This window comes from Chelon labrosus, assembly GCF_963514085.1.
Source record: "Chelon labrosus genome assembly, chromosome: 10".
In the NCBI taxonomy this organism is placed as follows: Eukaryota; Metazoa; Chordata; class Actinopteri; order Mugiliformes; family Mugilidae; genus Chelon; species Chelon labrosus.
The window spans coordinates 19,586,593-19,602,662 of NC_140360.1; the positions used below are offsets into that span (position 1 = coordinate 19,586,593).

Here is a 16,070-nt window from a genome sequence, read left to right on the forward strand (position 1 = left end):
GATGCAGTCATAACTAAATCAAGCTCAGATCAATGCAATAATACTCTCGTGATTGTCACAAGCAGCCTCACTCCAAATGAATTGGATTTATCGAATGGAGACTTTTAATTTAGATCATGAAAGACAATTTATGGTTCTGGTGATAAGAAGGACACATTATTCAGGGGGTGCAATTGTTTAAGTGCTCGTTAAAGAGTAGTACAGATGGTGTAATTTAAACTAGTGACGGGGTATGCTTCCCCCCCATCCCACCCCCATTCAGGAAGAAGGGCAATTTGTTTAATCATTTATTAGTACAGTAAAGAAGGCAAGTGTGTAAAGGAGAACACTTAGAGTTGTTTTTATCACTTTAGTAGGGATTTCCCCTGCCTCTATGATCAAATAACTCAGTTAGGTTGTACAGGAAAAGGATGAAGTTAGAAACCTGATCTCAAAACCGTTCAGCCACAGAAGAAGAGACGCTCCACCACTTATGACTCTTTTCTGACCCATATTGTTCATATTAAGGAGCCTAGACTGTGGTCAGGAGTCTGACACAGCCTGCCCCCATTAAGTCAGCTGCTGGTTTTACACTGAATAAGCCTTCGCTGCACAAAAGCAAAGGCCTGGCAGCTCAGTCAAAGACCAGGATGGAAAAAGTGGCTGGTTAATCCCGATCGGCTGCTGCTCCTGCTGCTGCTCAGTCAGAGCTAACCGTTTCACATTCTGGATCGAGACCCTTATTAAAAAAAGATGAGACCTGGTCAGGGATGCATCCACACCTGCACGCTCCTTGGAGAGATTTACCAGGTACAGTGGCTGCTTAGTTTACTCCAAGTGTTAGAAGTTGCGATCAGCCTCATTCTGTCAAAGGAGGAGGCTCCTGGATCTATCTGGTGTATTTTTTCCTGTTTGGGAGAAGGTTCTGTTGTAAAACTGCTTAACCTCAATCCGTCATTTTCACTGGCTATTTGATTTATGGAGTGTACAGTACTTTCAGTGTTTCCCAGTAGGTCAGCCTGATTTTGTCTTGACTAGAAGCCCTGTTTGAAGGGTAAAGTGGTGAAAACGATCTTGTATAAGCAAACAAACGTGATTTCCTACTTACTGTCTGTGTACAACATCCAGCGACAACTTAACAGGGGCAGAGTTTAGTCAGAATCGGTTCCCATTTGCAGTGGCGAAGATGTTTTTGCGATCTTGTTATTATATAGTAGCAATACAAGAGAATAATAGTGTACAAATATGTCATTTAATTGAAATCATGGTCCATTCATGTCTAAGCAGCATTTTAGTGTCAGCTGGAGGTGAAGCAAACTTGAATGACTTAATAGTAATTCCAACAATGCATCAAATTTAATAAAGCATAAACTTTAAAAATAATGAGCAACTCCAGCTATCAAATAAATGCAGTGGAGGAAAAAGTACAGATTTGGAGTGTAAAGTGGTGTAAAGCAACATGATTTGAAGTATAAGTGCCTGAAAACCGTACCGCTGGAAAGGCTCAGGGACTGAAAGTTAATCGTGAAATGTTCAAAATGGAAAAACTTCAAGTCCTTCCTTTGGTTACTATGGCAACAAATCCCTGTGACAATGGTTGTATTGTCATTAACGACGTCAGGATTTTTCTTTTTTCTTTTTCTTTCTTGAAAAGGTTCACTGCATTAACCAACGGGGCTTTTGGTCCTCTGCACAGTCACATTTGGTAAAAAGCGTGACTAAAACACAAGATCCTGATGTCAGTGTCCCTTGTGATGATGAATAGTTTCCCGTGTCTGTCACAATCTCTAAGCTTCCTCTTTTCCTTTCCCCCCCTGCAGATGACTGAAGGCAAACTGTGCCAAGTGCAGCTGCTGGATGACAGGAAGCTAGAGCTGCTGGTTCAGGTATGAATGCTCTCAATTTAAAGCTGCTATAATCAATAGGTTTTATAATAATAATAATGATAATAATAATGATAAGCCAATGACTGTGATCCGTACCGTTCACATGTAAAGGGATTAGTGGTAGCCACGAACACTCTACAATTTGTTTCAGCATTTTTCAGCTTAATTCAGCGACTTGCTAGTGAACATAATGGAGCAGTTAGCAGCTGATATTTCTCTCCAGAGTTTGTGGAGAGTGAGTTAAGAATGAGTTCGCATCAGGGGGCCAGAAACATGACTGTGGTGATAATGTGCCAAAGGTGATGAGTTGACAGAGGTGTGTTATTGCATGTTTAATGAGTGGGAAGACAACCCATTAGCCACACTGTCAAAATGCCCTTGAGCACAACATAAAGTTTTACTCTGCTTACTAGGTGATCTCTCAGTCTGACCTATCTTGGAAGGGAAGGAAGTAACAGGAAAAAAATACAGTTTCTTTGACACATTTACTTAAACATACCTGAGCTGTATTGCTCATTTTTACTACAGATGCATGTTGCTTAAAGGTTTGTATTAGAGTTCACGTTTATGTCACAAACTTTCCCCTCAGCCGAAGCTGCTGTCGTATGAACTCCTCGACTTGGTGTCCTCCCACTTCAACCTCAAAGAGAAGGAGTTCTTTGGACTTGCATTTTTCGATGACAAGTATGTAAACTTTCTATTCCTTTTCAGCAGCGTGAATACTTACAGATGTGTCTTTCAAGATGTGTACAAGAAGCATTCAAGATGCTTGAAGCTTGTTTGTTTCTGCAGTGGTCAGTGCAAGTGGTTGCAGATGGACCGCAGAGTCCTTGAACATGACTTTTCAAAGAAGCCCGGGGTCATCTCCCTCAACTTCCTGGTCAGGTAATAATTCATCTTGTCATGCAAAGTGCAGACTCTCCAGCAGGGAGCACTACTTTGTTGACATTGAGTGTGATACTTAAGCTGTCAACAAAGTGTTCAGGGAATTACGTTGTTTAAACAACCAGGTTCTGATCATTTTAAGAATACATTATGTCCCCAACTCTTCTGCGCAGTCTCCTTCAACAAAACCTGTTTACTCTCAGCAGCAATAACAAACAATCTATCTCAGATTGCCTCCTAACTTGTTGCATTTGCATTTAACCTTCACAGGTTTTATGTAGAAAACATAACGCAGCTTAAGGACATCATAACCGTGGAGTTATTCTACCTGAATGCAAAGTCTGCCGTCTACAATGTGAGTGTTGTTTCTGGTTTCGTCTTGCTGTAGTTGTGTTTTCTCCTGTTGCTCCCTGATGATTCACTGTCTCTGGACCCTTGCAACACCTCCTCTCAGCAGACAGTGGCTGCAGGGCACAGTTTTCATACTCTGTTGGCTGGAATGTAAAGCAAACAATGTCAGAAAGTTGAAAACACAAGGTTTCATTTTGAGGTTATCATAGGACAACAGAGAGTCAATGTTTGGATCTGAAAGAGTTCTCTCCACCCGACCACATTTTCTGCATCCTATTCATTTTTAATTCGGGTTGTCTATTATGTCTCTCAGGGGATTATCGAAGTGGAAAGTGATAATGTCTTCAAATTAGCAGCAAATGCTCTGCAGGTTAGTGCTTTTAATAGTCTCACACACATACATTAATAGCTGCATCTAAAAGCATGATCTCTAATAAGAATTTTTTTATTGTTTGTGACCAACAGGAGGCCAGAGGAGACTATACAAGGTAAGAGCACATTATCAACAGGGTAAGAAGTATTTAACAGCAGCAGGACGAGTTAATAGTGAGCTTTTAGCGAAGACATTCAATAGGTCACTTGTTTCTTTAGAGCAGACAACAAAAATCAATAGCAGTGTTATGTGAGGCTCGCCACAGAGTGATCAGAGTGCTGAGAAGCTTGCACCAGGCAACTAATGAATCACACAGACCTGATAGAAGTATTTCGGAGCTGAGGCACTTTTACAACTATTAGCTGCATTTAACCAAGCTTTTGATACTGTACTTGTGTGTGTTCAGAGGCAACACTGCAGGTGACTGTAATGTGTTTTGGAAATATACAGACACCATTAAACCAGAGCTACCACCGCCCCAAGTATTTTATAAACGTACACACAGTGAATATTTTATAGGCCTTTTCCAGTATTTCATAGATTCAACATTTTGAAACTTGACTTCTTGTGGGTCGAGAGTTTATTCTTGGCAGCGTGGAGAAGACTGTGAATCAGCTCCTGTGCATGTTGGGAATATAAAATAAACTAAATGTGACATGACATTGGAGGTAGATCAATTCAGGTCATTTACTTAAGTAAAAATAACACAAGGTAAAATGCTGTATTGCAGGAAAGGAAATCTTACTATTACTTAAGTATTATCAGCAAAATCTACTCATTGTATAAAAAGGGATCATACTATATAGGCAGAAGGAGAGTTTAGTGTCATATTTTGTGAATATTTTGTCACTGAATCAATGTTATTGATAGAAGGCAACCAGACGACCAAAAAACTGGAATCAAATACTGATTTGCAGCAGTTAGAATAAGGTCTAATGAAGTCTGGAAAGGCTGGCGGTTGATGGTGGCTAACTAGATGAGCTGGAGTGTTTACAGATGAGTTCACTGAGACAAAATATCAGAGATGAAATCAGAACTGACTGGTGCACTGGTACCACAGTCTCATGCTAAACAATTTAGAGTAGAAGGATGTGAGGAGCTGGGGTAAACATACGCCAGGAGCTAGATGAGTTGATGATTGTAGGTTGATTGGCAGCGGAAGAGGGAACGAAGCGCCACGCCCAGACAAACACACACAGACACCGAGAAAGGAGAAAGGGCAAACAGGGGACAAATGAGAAACTGCAGAAATAGTAGTGAATGAGGGAGTGGGAGTGAGGGAGAGCTACAGATGAGACAATGACATAAATGTCTAAAGAGTAAAAAGAGAGAGCTACTGACTACCTCAAAGCTGCATACTTTGTGTCAAAATCATCAACTCAGCCTCCAAAACTGGCATAACTACTGTTCTTTTCTGTTTCAGTGATGAAAACACTCGAGCAGATTTGAAGAAACTGCCGACCCTTCCCACCAAAGTGCTCAAGGAACACCCATCTCTAGCATACTGGTATGCTTGCAGGAAATAATTACTTAAACTGTAATGCTTTTATGAAATACAGGAGGGGACACTTTTTTTTTTTTTTTTTGCCACCCAATCAATCAAATAAATTAGAGCAGATTCAAATTTACCCTTCTATTTATCTTTCACCAGGTAATCTTATTCTCTCCTGTCTTCTTTACATTGCAGTGAGGACCGAGTGATTGAATATTACAAGCAGCTGAAAGGTGTCTCCAGAGGACAGGCCATTGTGAAGTAAGTACCGAACCAAAATGTGCTGCCGTTTGTTCAACACTCGTAAGCAGACAATAAATGTTATTAAGCTTTAAGTTCATTAATCTTCCTCTCACCTCCATTAGCCCTTCCCTGTCCCTTTCCTCTTTCTGGCACGCCTTTTCTCATCATCTGATAGAAATCAATAGCTCCTCTCAGTTGCAGTGAGATCACACTGATTCACCGCTACCGAGATCGAATTCCCACTGGTGTCTTTCCACATATCCAAAGAAAGCCACACGCAGATGTTAAAAAGCAGCTGGCGTTTTTAATAACTGTTTTTTTTTTTTTTTTTTTTTAACTTCTAGGTATTTGACATTGGTGGAATCACTGCCAACATACGGGGTGCATTATTACGAGGTTAAGGTAGGTCTTCCTCTGTGATTAATAGGAAATGACAGCTACTGCACCTGGATTCAAGTCAACCATACAAGCCGTGTTCTTGCCTCACAGGATAAACAAGGGATCCCATGGTGGCTTGGAATCAGCTATAAGGGCATTGGCCAGTATGATCTGCAGGACAAATTAAAACCTCGGAAGGTAAATAATTTCCCTGGCCTCTAAAATTGCTGCCGCTGCTGCTGCTTCTCTGCTTCTCTAATATGAGAAACCATGATAGCGTAAGGCATGGGTGAGGACGGCTACTGTTGCACATGGTGGGGTTATTCACCAGCTTTAATTCGTGTATCATTTATTTTATGGCAGCAAAAGTTGAGCTTCAGCTGCAGCCGACGAGGCCAGACTTGAAAAAGTCTGTCAGTGTGCCTTAATGAGGCTCATGCGTTTTGAATAAAGTGCTGGAGAATCACACACAGTGAACTTGCTTTTCTTGTTTTAGCTTGTGAGTTTGCAGGAGAAACACCCATATGAGTGATCTGTCAACTATGTTGTCCACTTTTCTGTATGTGTGTCTTTGCGGATGGGTGCAGACACTGTATGCAGCACTGTTATTAAAGAACAAATTCCCATTCATTTACTGACAATATCTTCCTTGTAAAGTATCTGGGCGAGCATGGTGCAATCCAACTCTGCCCGCTGCTTTCCAATATTTTGCAAGCAGTCAGCTGCATGCTGTGCTCCGAAGAGGAGAAGAGGGAGTGAACAGGTGATGTCAGAGGGAAAAGGGGCTGGGTTTGGGGCGTTATCATGCCTGTTCTGAGAATACCTGCGGAGACACGACATGAGCTGACAGGAGACAGAACAAAGTATGTGTCTGTGCTGACGGCAAAGCCAGGAAGGATTTAAAAAGGTTGCAAACAGGACGTATGAACATCTATTATACTGGTAAGATGGGATATATGCTTCTTTTTCTGGTCAAATGTAGAGGGAATACTGCAGGTAGCGTTGGATCTTTTTGTTTTAGGACATTACTAATTAGTATGTTGAGTTGAAGAGTAATCAGTCCTTAGAACAGTAAAAAGGACATTTGCCTCTCCATGCTATATAACATAAGTTGAGACAGACTACAATCCGAAGCATCCACATGTGATATTACTTTACCGTCTGCTTGCGTTCATGTCTCACTTGGATCCCGTCCAGACGCGCAGTGAGTCAGTGACACAAACAGATTGTTCATATTTGGCTGTTGTCAATGAGCACCTGGGTGATACGAGGATGAACGTGACGAGTCGTGGAAGGTGTTGTACACCGTGATGAGTCTTTGTATAATGTCCTCTTGTGGTGTTCTTCTCCCTCCAACACCTGCATTATTGCAGACTTGGCATGCCAGGCAGCCCAGACTGTAATGACAGTTCATGTTACAGTCTGGCTGTTTAATGACTGCGGGTGAGACATGCTAGCCAAACCACCTGCACTGCTATTTTTTTTTTTCTAATGGTTTATTTAAGTCAGCACTGATTGTTATAGCACTCTAGATGAGTTTACTAATGAATACTCACATTTCAGATTTATTTTTTTTCTAATCAGAAATGTTTTTATCTCCAGCTTTATCAGTGGAAGCAGCTGGAAAACCTGTACTTTCGGGAGAAAAAATTTGCCGTAGAAGTTAATGATCCACACAGGTGAGCAGAGATCCTCATATTTGTAATTCTTAAAATGGCTGTTAGCACGAGCTGGTTACGTAGCTGTCAGACTCTAACTGCTCCAACTTGTCAGCGTTCACTTAAAGTCTTTTCCATCTTATTTCAGCTTTTGATTTTAAGATGATAAAAACTATAACTCTGTATATGTATATATTTTGTGGTTTGTTCAGAAGAGCAGTAACCAAACGCACCTTTGGGCAGACAGGCCTCCTCATCCACACGTGGTATGCCAGCCATTCTTTGATCAAGACCATTTGGGTCATGGCTATTAGCCAGCACCAGTTCTACTTGGACAGAAAGCAAAGCAAAGTAAGCGTCGGTTATGAGTCCCTACCTGTTTCATAAGCGGATATAGAGTTATCCAATGATTTCTGTTTACCGTCTTCATTCTTGTAGGGTAAACTAGGAACGGCAAGAAGTCTGGAGGAAATTGGCATGGACCTCACAGAGCACGGAGGGGCGAAAATAAACAAACTGGGAGATGTCGGCCAGAAGAATAACTTCATAACAGCCAGCAATGGGAGCTTGGTGTCTACAGGTAGGTTATTATTATCTCAGTTCAGTTCACAACACAAGTGTTCATGGGGTATATACAAGAATTGCACAAATTCCATATTTGCAGGTTCGGCGGACTCCGAAATGAGCGAGGAACAGAAGAAAGAAAAACTCTCTGAGCTGAGAAGAAAAGAACAGGAGATCCAAGATATTTTGGCCAAGAAAACAAAAGAGCTGAAGAAGATTTGTCTGAGGGAGGCGGTGAGAAATCATTTTATATTACACTTCTTCTGCCCTGGTGCTTTGTTTTGCGAGGCACGCGTAAGTATTTCTTTCTCCACAGCATCACTCAGTCTGCTTTATTAAACCCTGATGTTGTGCAGCGGCGGTTGGATTGATTGTTTGTGCCGTTACTTTCAGTTCATCTAAGCGTCTGAGGGACTTGTGGTTTTTTGCTTCTAGGAGCTCACTGGCAAGCTACCAAAAGAGTATCCCCTCTCTTCAGGCGAGAGACCGCCCCAGGTCAGACGGCGAGTTGGCACGGCTTTCAAGTTAGATGACCTTTTCCCCTACAATGAGGTCTGTATTGAACTGGTGCACTTTAATCCTATCCAGCACATATAAAGGCGGTATTAAACTTTTTGACTGTAGAATATACTATGCGTCAAGTATATTATATTTCACTTTTTGAGTACAGATGATCACATCTGACAAGTTTCAGCACAGGAAATATTCCAGTCAGTTTTCTTGTGTAGTCAAAGCCAGTTATATTTCAGTAATGATTTCTATAGCGCTCCAATGTTTTGTCCAGAATAACATTCTACACTGAGTGAAAGGGTCCTACATTACAATGAACACAGTTTTTTTATACAGGTGGTGTGAAATATGTTCCCAACTTACGCTACAATACAGTTTTAGAAAATTGCTTTTTTATTATTTATATTTATTCAGCTTAAAGAATGAGCTTGGTAGTGAGAGCTGTTGATTTTAGTTTTTATGTAGTTTGTTTAGGAACAACTACATAAAATCTTCCCAGTATTGTCCATTATATTAGGAGCACTCAGTGAGTAATTTGCAGGATATGACTAGTATTGATCTACAGCTCATTATTCTGTGTAATGGAAATACAAGCAGAATGCAGTGATTTGTGAATCATTTAAAAACGATATTTAATTTAATATAATACAAAGACAACATGAAACTGAGATTTCAATATTTTTCATAGTTTTTTGTTTCGTAGAAGTTGGTGCAGGGGAAACAAAGGACTGGAAAAGCTAAATAAATAAAAAACATCCCGTGCAAGATCTCAGAACTACTTAGGTTAATTGACAACTGGTCAGTAACATGAATGGGTGTAACAAGAGAATCCCAGCGAGGCCTTAACAAGTAAAGCTGGGATCATTGAGCCCTCTTCAGTGCTACATTAAAACGGATACAGGTTCAGGATCACCTCTGAAAGTGATTATTAGTCATCACAGTCTGTCGTTGGATGAACAAATCTTCAGACTTTACCACACAAAGACATGAACATGTAAAAACAAGATCCCGAAACGCTTCCGCCTTCTTTGGGTCTGAGCTCATTTATGATGGACTGAGGTCAAGAAGAAACATGTGGTCTGATGAATCGTAATTAACACAAAGCTGTTAAAAGAAGACATTATGCAACACACTTTTAAACATGCACCAGTCCAAACTGTTTTTAAATGTGTTACTGTAATCAAAATGAAATCGAATTATCTTTATCTGTCTTGTGTTTGTGCTATTTTCAATTAAATATAAGGCTGACGTGGTTTGCATATCAGTCTTTATGTACATTTTATACAACAGTTTCAATAAGATCAACTGAAATCTTAGAAAAATTTGATCTATTAATCTATTAATCCAAATCAATTAATTTAATCTTCTAACATGTACATCTGCTTGTTGGGATTTGTGCAGGACCCCTTCCTGAGGAACCTGGAGAGCAGATTTGCCCTTCAGCAAAAAATTGTGGAGGCGGCTAAGAAACTCGCAAATGAGCCAGAGCTGTGTAAAACAGTCAAGAAGAAGAGGAGGAGAAACTGTCTCGATGCCATGCACAAACTCCAGCAGATAGAGGACGAGATGAACCAATACAGAATCAAGAAGGGAAAAAAGCCCACACAGAGGGCCTCCCTGATCATTGCAGGTATGGAGGAAGATGACCTTTAGAAGATCACTGCGTTAATCATTTGGTTATATTTGCAGCGTCCACTGAGTTATTTTCTCTTTCTCCAGATGAACTCATCCGTTCAGACTGTAGCTCTCTGTCTAGTCTCCCTCTGGATGACGGTGAGTCAGACAACACACATCCTGGTGCTGTATTAATCATTAGACCTGCTATGGCATTGATGATGCTCGAAATTAAAAACCAGAGTCAGTATTTCCCCCATGTGTTTGTGCTCAGACGACTCAGACAGTGGCAATCAACGGCCAAGGTCGCGATCGGTCCAAGGTTCCCCTCAGCTCAGTCCGATGCGATCGCTGGGAGCTGAATATGATGTGGAGAGACAAGGATCTCCACGAGAAAATCACCACCACAAGAACCACAGCAGGTTGGGAAGGAAATGTTCTTCCTCGACGTTGTTGCTTGTATGAGTGTAGCTTGTTTCACAACTTTTGATTCCAGCTGAAGACTTGTTCTTAGAATGAAGAAATGATGTCATGCATCGGCAGAGCATGCAATATTTGTTGTGTCATGTTTGCAGCCTCATTCCTTTCCTCATATGTTATCCCGTTTTGTTTTTTTATCCTCTCCTAATACTGCACCCTTCTAGATTAGCTTATGATGGCCAGGAGGCTTCCCATTACTACAAGAATCCAAGAGAGGTCTCCTCCGCCCACAGTAGTCCCTATAAAACCCTTCCCAGACCTCCTCGAGATCCACGCAGCATGCCTCCCACCCCGGTTATGACCCGCAATGCCTACAGCAGCAGCCAGCTCAGGTGTGATCTTTGCTCCCCTGCACTGCCATCCCAGTGTCTTTACTTCTTCCTTCAAATCCTCTGCTTCTATTTAAACCTCTGGCTCTCATATAAATCCGTAACCCTTTTTTTGTAACTGCAAAATCCAAAAATAATGTCCCATATGTCCCGTCTCCAGGTCGGAGGGGTCTCCTCATTGCTTCAGGCATCGCAGTGGAAGCCTGGAGTCTCAGCCCCGGCTCAGAAAAGACACAGACTCAGAGAAGCCTGTCTTTATCTTATCACCAGCCCACCGCAGCAACAGCACTGACGTGTTGGAGGATTGCTCATCCTACACTAGCCAGTCCAGTCTGGACTACTGTGGGGCAGCCAACTCCCACTACAGCACCCTGGACTCTCGTACCTCAACCATGCATCGTCTCCACAGGAAAGTAGAGGTGTATGGTAACACCGGGAGCATGCCCAACTTGGTCCAGCACCATTCTGGCTGCAGTTACTCATGTGACACCTCAACACACTACGCGCCCAGTGCCTACTATGTCCCCGGCTACCCCTGCCCGGACATGGAGCCTTACGCTAACGGTGCCTACGTGTATGAGAGTGATGTCGAGGGCCACTACAATGTCAACCCGTCCTATCAAATGAATGGGTTTCATGGACATGACAGATTCAGGCATTACAGCAGTGATGGGGCAGATAATCTTTCTCAGAATCCTTATGCAACGGTGAGGCCACCACGGAGCAGAGAGGGCCCCAGAAATGAGCTGTTGGCGAAGAACATGCATAAGGCCCTGGTGGCCGAGCATCTAAGAGGCTGGTATCATCGGAACAGAGTCCCCAGAGAGGGAGGGAGAGGCTTGCTGGCTGGATACGACTTTGACAGCGGCTCTCAGCTCAGCCTCGGCTACCAGACGATGCCAGCAGCCTTTAGCCACTCTAGCCGGACCACCTCCTTCTCCTCAGGTGTGGTTTTCCTCCTTGAGTAGTGAAATTCGTTGGCATAGGGAATAGTTATTTAAGAAAATTTGCTTTCGAATTTTCTAGTTTAGTGAATAAAACAGTAGGACATTAATAAGTGATCTTCTGTTAATATATTGTTTAGTTTAGTTTATTGTTTTATTTACAGGTGATTCCTCCACTATGGTTTAAAGACCTGCTATCCCACAATAATTTTTATTAATGTGCATTTCACTCAGTGTTCCTGGCTGCCACAAACAAAATGTGAAAGTAGCCCTAGTAGGTGGATCTCATACAGTCACACAGTAACAGAGTAATTTGAATCATAGAGCAAACCAGGTCTTTATCCCAAAATTGTGAAGTTTCCAGTAAAGTGTCAGGGGCAGTACTGTAATAACAAACTGCCATATCGTCTAAGGGGTAATTGGTGACGTCAAGCTGACCTTAAACAGTGTTTTCAGTAACAACAGTTGCTACTCCAACATTAGAGTGTTTTTCTCCTGTTTTCAGTGTCCTCAGCGGAGAGCGCAGGAAACTGGCGCAACCAGCTAGCAGTCGGCCTGACAGAGTTTGATACACCTGACACACTTCAGTACCCCCATCCTGGAGCTCCAGCGTCTATGTACAACCGCAGTCCCACACACAGCAGGTGAGCAGTCTCTACACTGACATCAGTCAGTCCTCAATCCAGGTTGTTCAGTTAAATAAAACGCTAGTTGGATGTCTCTCCACTGCTCTGCGTCTGAATAAATCATGTATTTTCCTGCATTTTTTTGGAAAGACGTTTTCTCTTTTGGATTTTTTCTACCTGTGTGTTCTGAAACTACTCAGTTCATAGAAATGTACTCACAAGCCTCCTCTCTCTCTTTCTTCCTTCCCTCTTTCCTTGACCTATGATTAATGCTCACGTGTGCAGAGTTTCTCCAGAAAACAAAGAGTCTGACACAATGCCTAAAAAATCTGAGTCAGTAGATGTGGTCAGTGCTGAGACCACTAGCGCAGATGAACCATCAGACAACCATTCTAGCACTTAAGGGTGAGACCAGACACAGTGGGCAGCTTTGTGTCGTGTTACCAGCCATCTCCATTTTGACATCCCTGTCTCCATCCGTGTGTGACTCCAGTCCAGCTTATTTTATTTATATAATCAAACCATCCATCTTTTCATACTGTGGCCTCTTTTGTTTCTCCAGACACAGCATCTTTGTAGTTGCTAAAAAATATTTTCATTTCAGTGATTGTGTACCTGACATACATCAAGCGAAGACTTGTATCACACCGCAGTAATTTGTGGATTAGCTTTGATGCCAGCCGAATCCCCCTGCACACATAAATCGCCCAGCAGAGCAAATGATAATCTGATAACACCTCTCTAAACTATGCTTGTTTTACAAATATCAAAAATATTTAAAGCAAAAGTAAAATGGTAAAATTCCCAAACACAGGCTGACATATTTAATCCCTTCACACAATTCATCTTCAGCAGAAATTCACATTAAAAGAGTGCAATTAGCTTCTATTTTCCTCATTAGGTTATCGTTTCCCCCACAAGCACCCCATCTGCCTTTAATCCTAATGTTAGTCTTTATGGCCCGACCCCTGGATTAACCGCAGTGCCTGTGGATAAAACCGTGGTCAGCGCATCACTATCACACATCACTGCTTGCTCTGGACTTTGTGAAGCTGCAGTTAAACAGCTCTGAGCATTGGAAAGCTAATATGTTCACAGTGACATTGTTAACATGCCAATGTTCACTGTGTTAGCATGCAAATATTTGTTTCTTATCACAAAGTAAATTTAAAGCTAAACGGAATGGCATTAGTTTTGCAAGTATTTCTACTGTGACCTTAAATTGGCAAAAGAACGATCACAAAAGTATTTACAATTAATCCTGATAGGATTATGAATGCCATATTTAATGAAAATGCATCCAATATTCAGTTAACGTTTCACTCAAAATACAAAATGTTAGTCTTAAATTCAGTTCTCAGCAGAAAATCCATGGGATCAAACCATACCAAGGTTTAGAAGCGTCATCCTAATGAGATAATCAATGTCTGAAGCTAATTATGTGCAGTACATGGCAGTCTAGCAGATCAGCCGGCTGGAGTGAAAAGTAGCCTACAACATTTCCATTTACTCCCTAAAGTCTTGTTTATGTTAACACTTTCACAAAATATTGTAGAAATGTTGGTGTATTGCATTTCCATTTTCATTCCTAAGTTTTATCCAATAATTCAGTCACATACTTTCTGTCCTCAGACAGCTTAACAACCCTGACATATTCTTGTTTCATTGCTTCTACAGATTTCAACCGGACGGAAGCTACATGAGCATCCACTGAAGAGGACCAAACCAAACGTTGGCACAAACAAAGCCATGGCCAGCAGCACTCGAAGGGAATGAAATAGCAACACAAGTGTACACAAACTCTTCTTGCTGCCATAAACCCATCTTTGGAGATATTTTGTTGGTTAGGTTTTGGCAGAGAGGTGGACGCTGTTCCCTTGTTAAAGTTAGCTGTGAACACAGTGGTGACACTCTGGAATGACTTTCCCATGTGCCTTGGATTGGATGAATTGTACAGGCAGATGAGAATGTGTCAAGAAACGTTAAGAAGTTGCACAACCACACTGGATTCAAAACCTATTGTGTATTAAAGACAAAAAGAGAGGCAACATGTGTTTTTACTGAATCAAACTCCATGTATTTTAACAGGAACTAGCTACTGCCTTATACAAAACAGTAGGTAATAGAATAAAACCATCTTCATCTCAATAAAGTATGATAAAATAGTCTTAAATATAACATTCAAACTGAACACAAAGCTTGAACATGTTGAGCGCTGATATGATCGTCATTAGAGCAGGCTGTGTATTTGATTAATTTCCATTTCTTTGTTTCTCTGAATCTGAATGTTATGTCAGTATTGTTTCTAGAACCATTTGTCTTTGTTGGTGCAGTGACGTGTTTTAAAATGCATGGTGAGAAAACTGAATTTTCTTTTTAAAATTAAAACTTAATAATTTTTTATATCAACAGAAGACCACTGCCATAGAAACCATATCCATGTCTCGTCAAATCCCCTCATATTTGTACAGTCAGTGTGTAGTTATATGTTAGATGTTGTCATAAAATATTTTCCACTGGGAACAAGGAGGTGAATAAATGTATGTGTGACATGTAGACGGCTGTTGTAGCTTGTTTTTTTTTTTTTTAAAGGCTTGTGCAGTGTGTAAAGGTTCTGATTTTAAGTTAGAAAGTAATCCTTAAAGCAATATAGTTCAATATTTTGGGAAAATACAAGGCAAGCGTCGCTCTATGATATCTGTCTATTGAATTTTAGGCTGCAGTAAGTCATTTAGCTTAGCATGAATATGACAGATAGCCTGTCTGAAAGTAACAAAATATGCCTCCTAGCATCTCTGAAGGTACAGACACACCAACATTTTTGTTGCACTAGCAGCAATAAACATCCACTGTAACATTGCACCAAAAAGTTGCACTTGAACACACCACAAAGGCTACAGCTTTGAAGAGTTTCTGTTATCTGGGAGGAAACTAGGAAGAGCTACAAACCTTCATAGAGATGCGACCTCTCCAGAATCATGCTGATCAGTTGCTCTACAGTTTATTCATTCATGCCATTGTGAAAATATAGAAAATATTTCTGTATTTGAATGTTCAGATGAGATGACGATGTAAAACAAGAACAGCCTTCTTTGCCTTTTGAACAGTGTCGTTATGTTTCTCTGCTTGTGCATTGGTTTGGTTTACAGCGGATCAGACTGATTCCTCTGATCGACTTATTTGACTCCGTATGCTGGACACACTGTAACAAATCAGAGTCACAGATGCTCACCGACAAACCGACACTGTCCAACACCTGTCCAGGCACTCGGTGTGACATGGCCTTTTAATTCACAAACTAACATTTCATCCAAGCAGAAACCTCAGGGGTTCAAAAATTAAACCAACCCACAAGTGCCAGGTGCAATTTACCAAACGACCGCTTGAAGCTGGCTCCAAAAATCCTCCCTCACAGATGTGTTAAAATGCACAGCTTCATATAGCCTGGTGTGAAACCAGTTTTGGTCTCCATGGCTATTTTTCCGATCCATGACAACCTGATAACCGTACAGGGGTAATTTATTCATGTAGTCACATGTTTGAGTTATATCAAGGCTTAAAATTATGCATAATTAATGGTGTGGCAGCTTTGACAGACAGATGGGTGTCCTCACAGGTAGCTACCTTAATGCCATGGTGTAATCTGCCCATCTCAGCTCCACCTCTTGAAGTTCAGCGTGGTGGCTTGGACTGTTGCCACCTTTGCATTGCTTAACACCCTGCTAAGCGGTCAAAACTGCTTGGGGGCTCATATCCTT

At 41.3% G+C, this 16,070-nt stretch overlaps 1 protein-coding gene across 2 annotated transcripts; it reads left to right on the forward strand.

Moving 5' to 3' along the window:
* The first annotated feature begins 717 nt into the window (after positions 1-717).
* Positions 718-16,070, forward strand: frmd4bb (FERM domain containing 4Bb). 2 transcript variants are annotated; one of them, XM_084553926.1, is made up of 23 exons: positions 718-789; positions 1,800-1,865; positions 2,455-2,549; positions 2,658-2,750; positions 3,021-3,105; positions 3,415-3,471; positions 3,567-3,589; positions 4,898-4,981; positions 5,162-5,227; positions 5,554-5,611; positions 5,699-5,785; positions 7,190-7,266; positions 7,458-7,596; positions 7,684-7,825; positions 7,910-8,043; positions 8,245-8,361; positions 9,721-9,949; positions 10,039-10,092; positions 10,208-10,355; positions 10,578-10,745; positions 10,903-11,687; positions 12,192-12,330; positions 12,598-13,053. In XM_084553926.1, the coding sequence occupies exons 1-23, from the start codon at positions 733-735 to the stop codon at positions 12,713-12,715; spliced, it is 3,021 nt and encodes a 1,006-aa protein (XP_084410052.1). In that variant the 5' UTR covers positions 718-732; the 3' UTR covers positions 12,716-13,053. The 2 variants fall into 2 exon arrangements, with proteins under 2 accessions (XP_084410052.1, XP_084410051.1); XM_084553925.1 differs by lacking the exons at positions 718-789; positions 1,800-1,865; positions 12,598-13,053 and adding an exon at positions 13,990-16,070 and having other exon boundaries at positions 2,224-2,549.

Bases quoted from the DNA above. Each gene is read 5' to 3' on its own strand.
- frmd4bb (XM_084553926.1), top strand. From the start codon at position 733: ATGAGACCTGGTCAGGGATGCATCCACACCTGCACGCTCCTTGGAGAG. The intron at 5,612-5,698 runs GTAGGTCTTCCT...CTTGCCTCACAG, and splicing joins TGCATTATTACGAGGTTAAG to GATAAACAAGGGATCCCATG. The intron at 9,950-10,038 runs GTATGGAGGAAG...CTCTTTCTCCAG, and splicing joins GGCCTCCCTGATCATTGCAG to ATGAACTCATCCGTTCAGAC.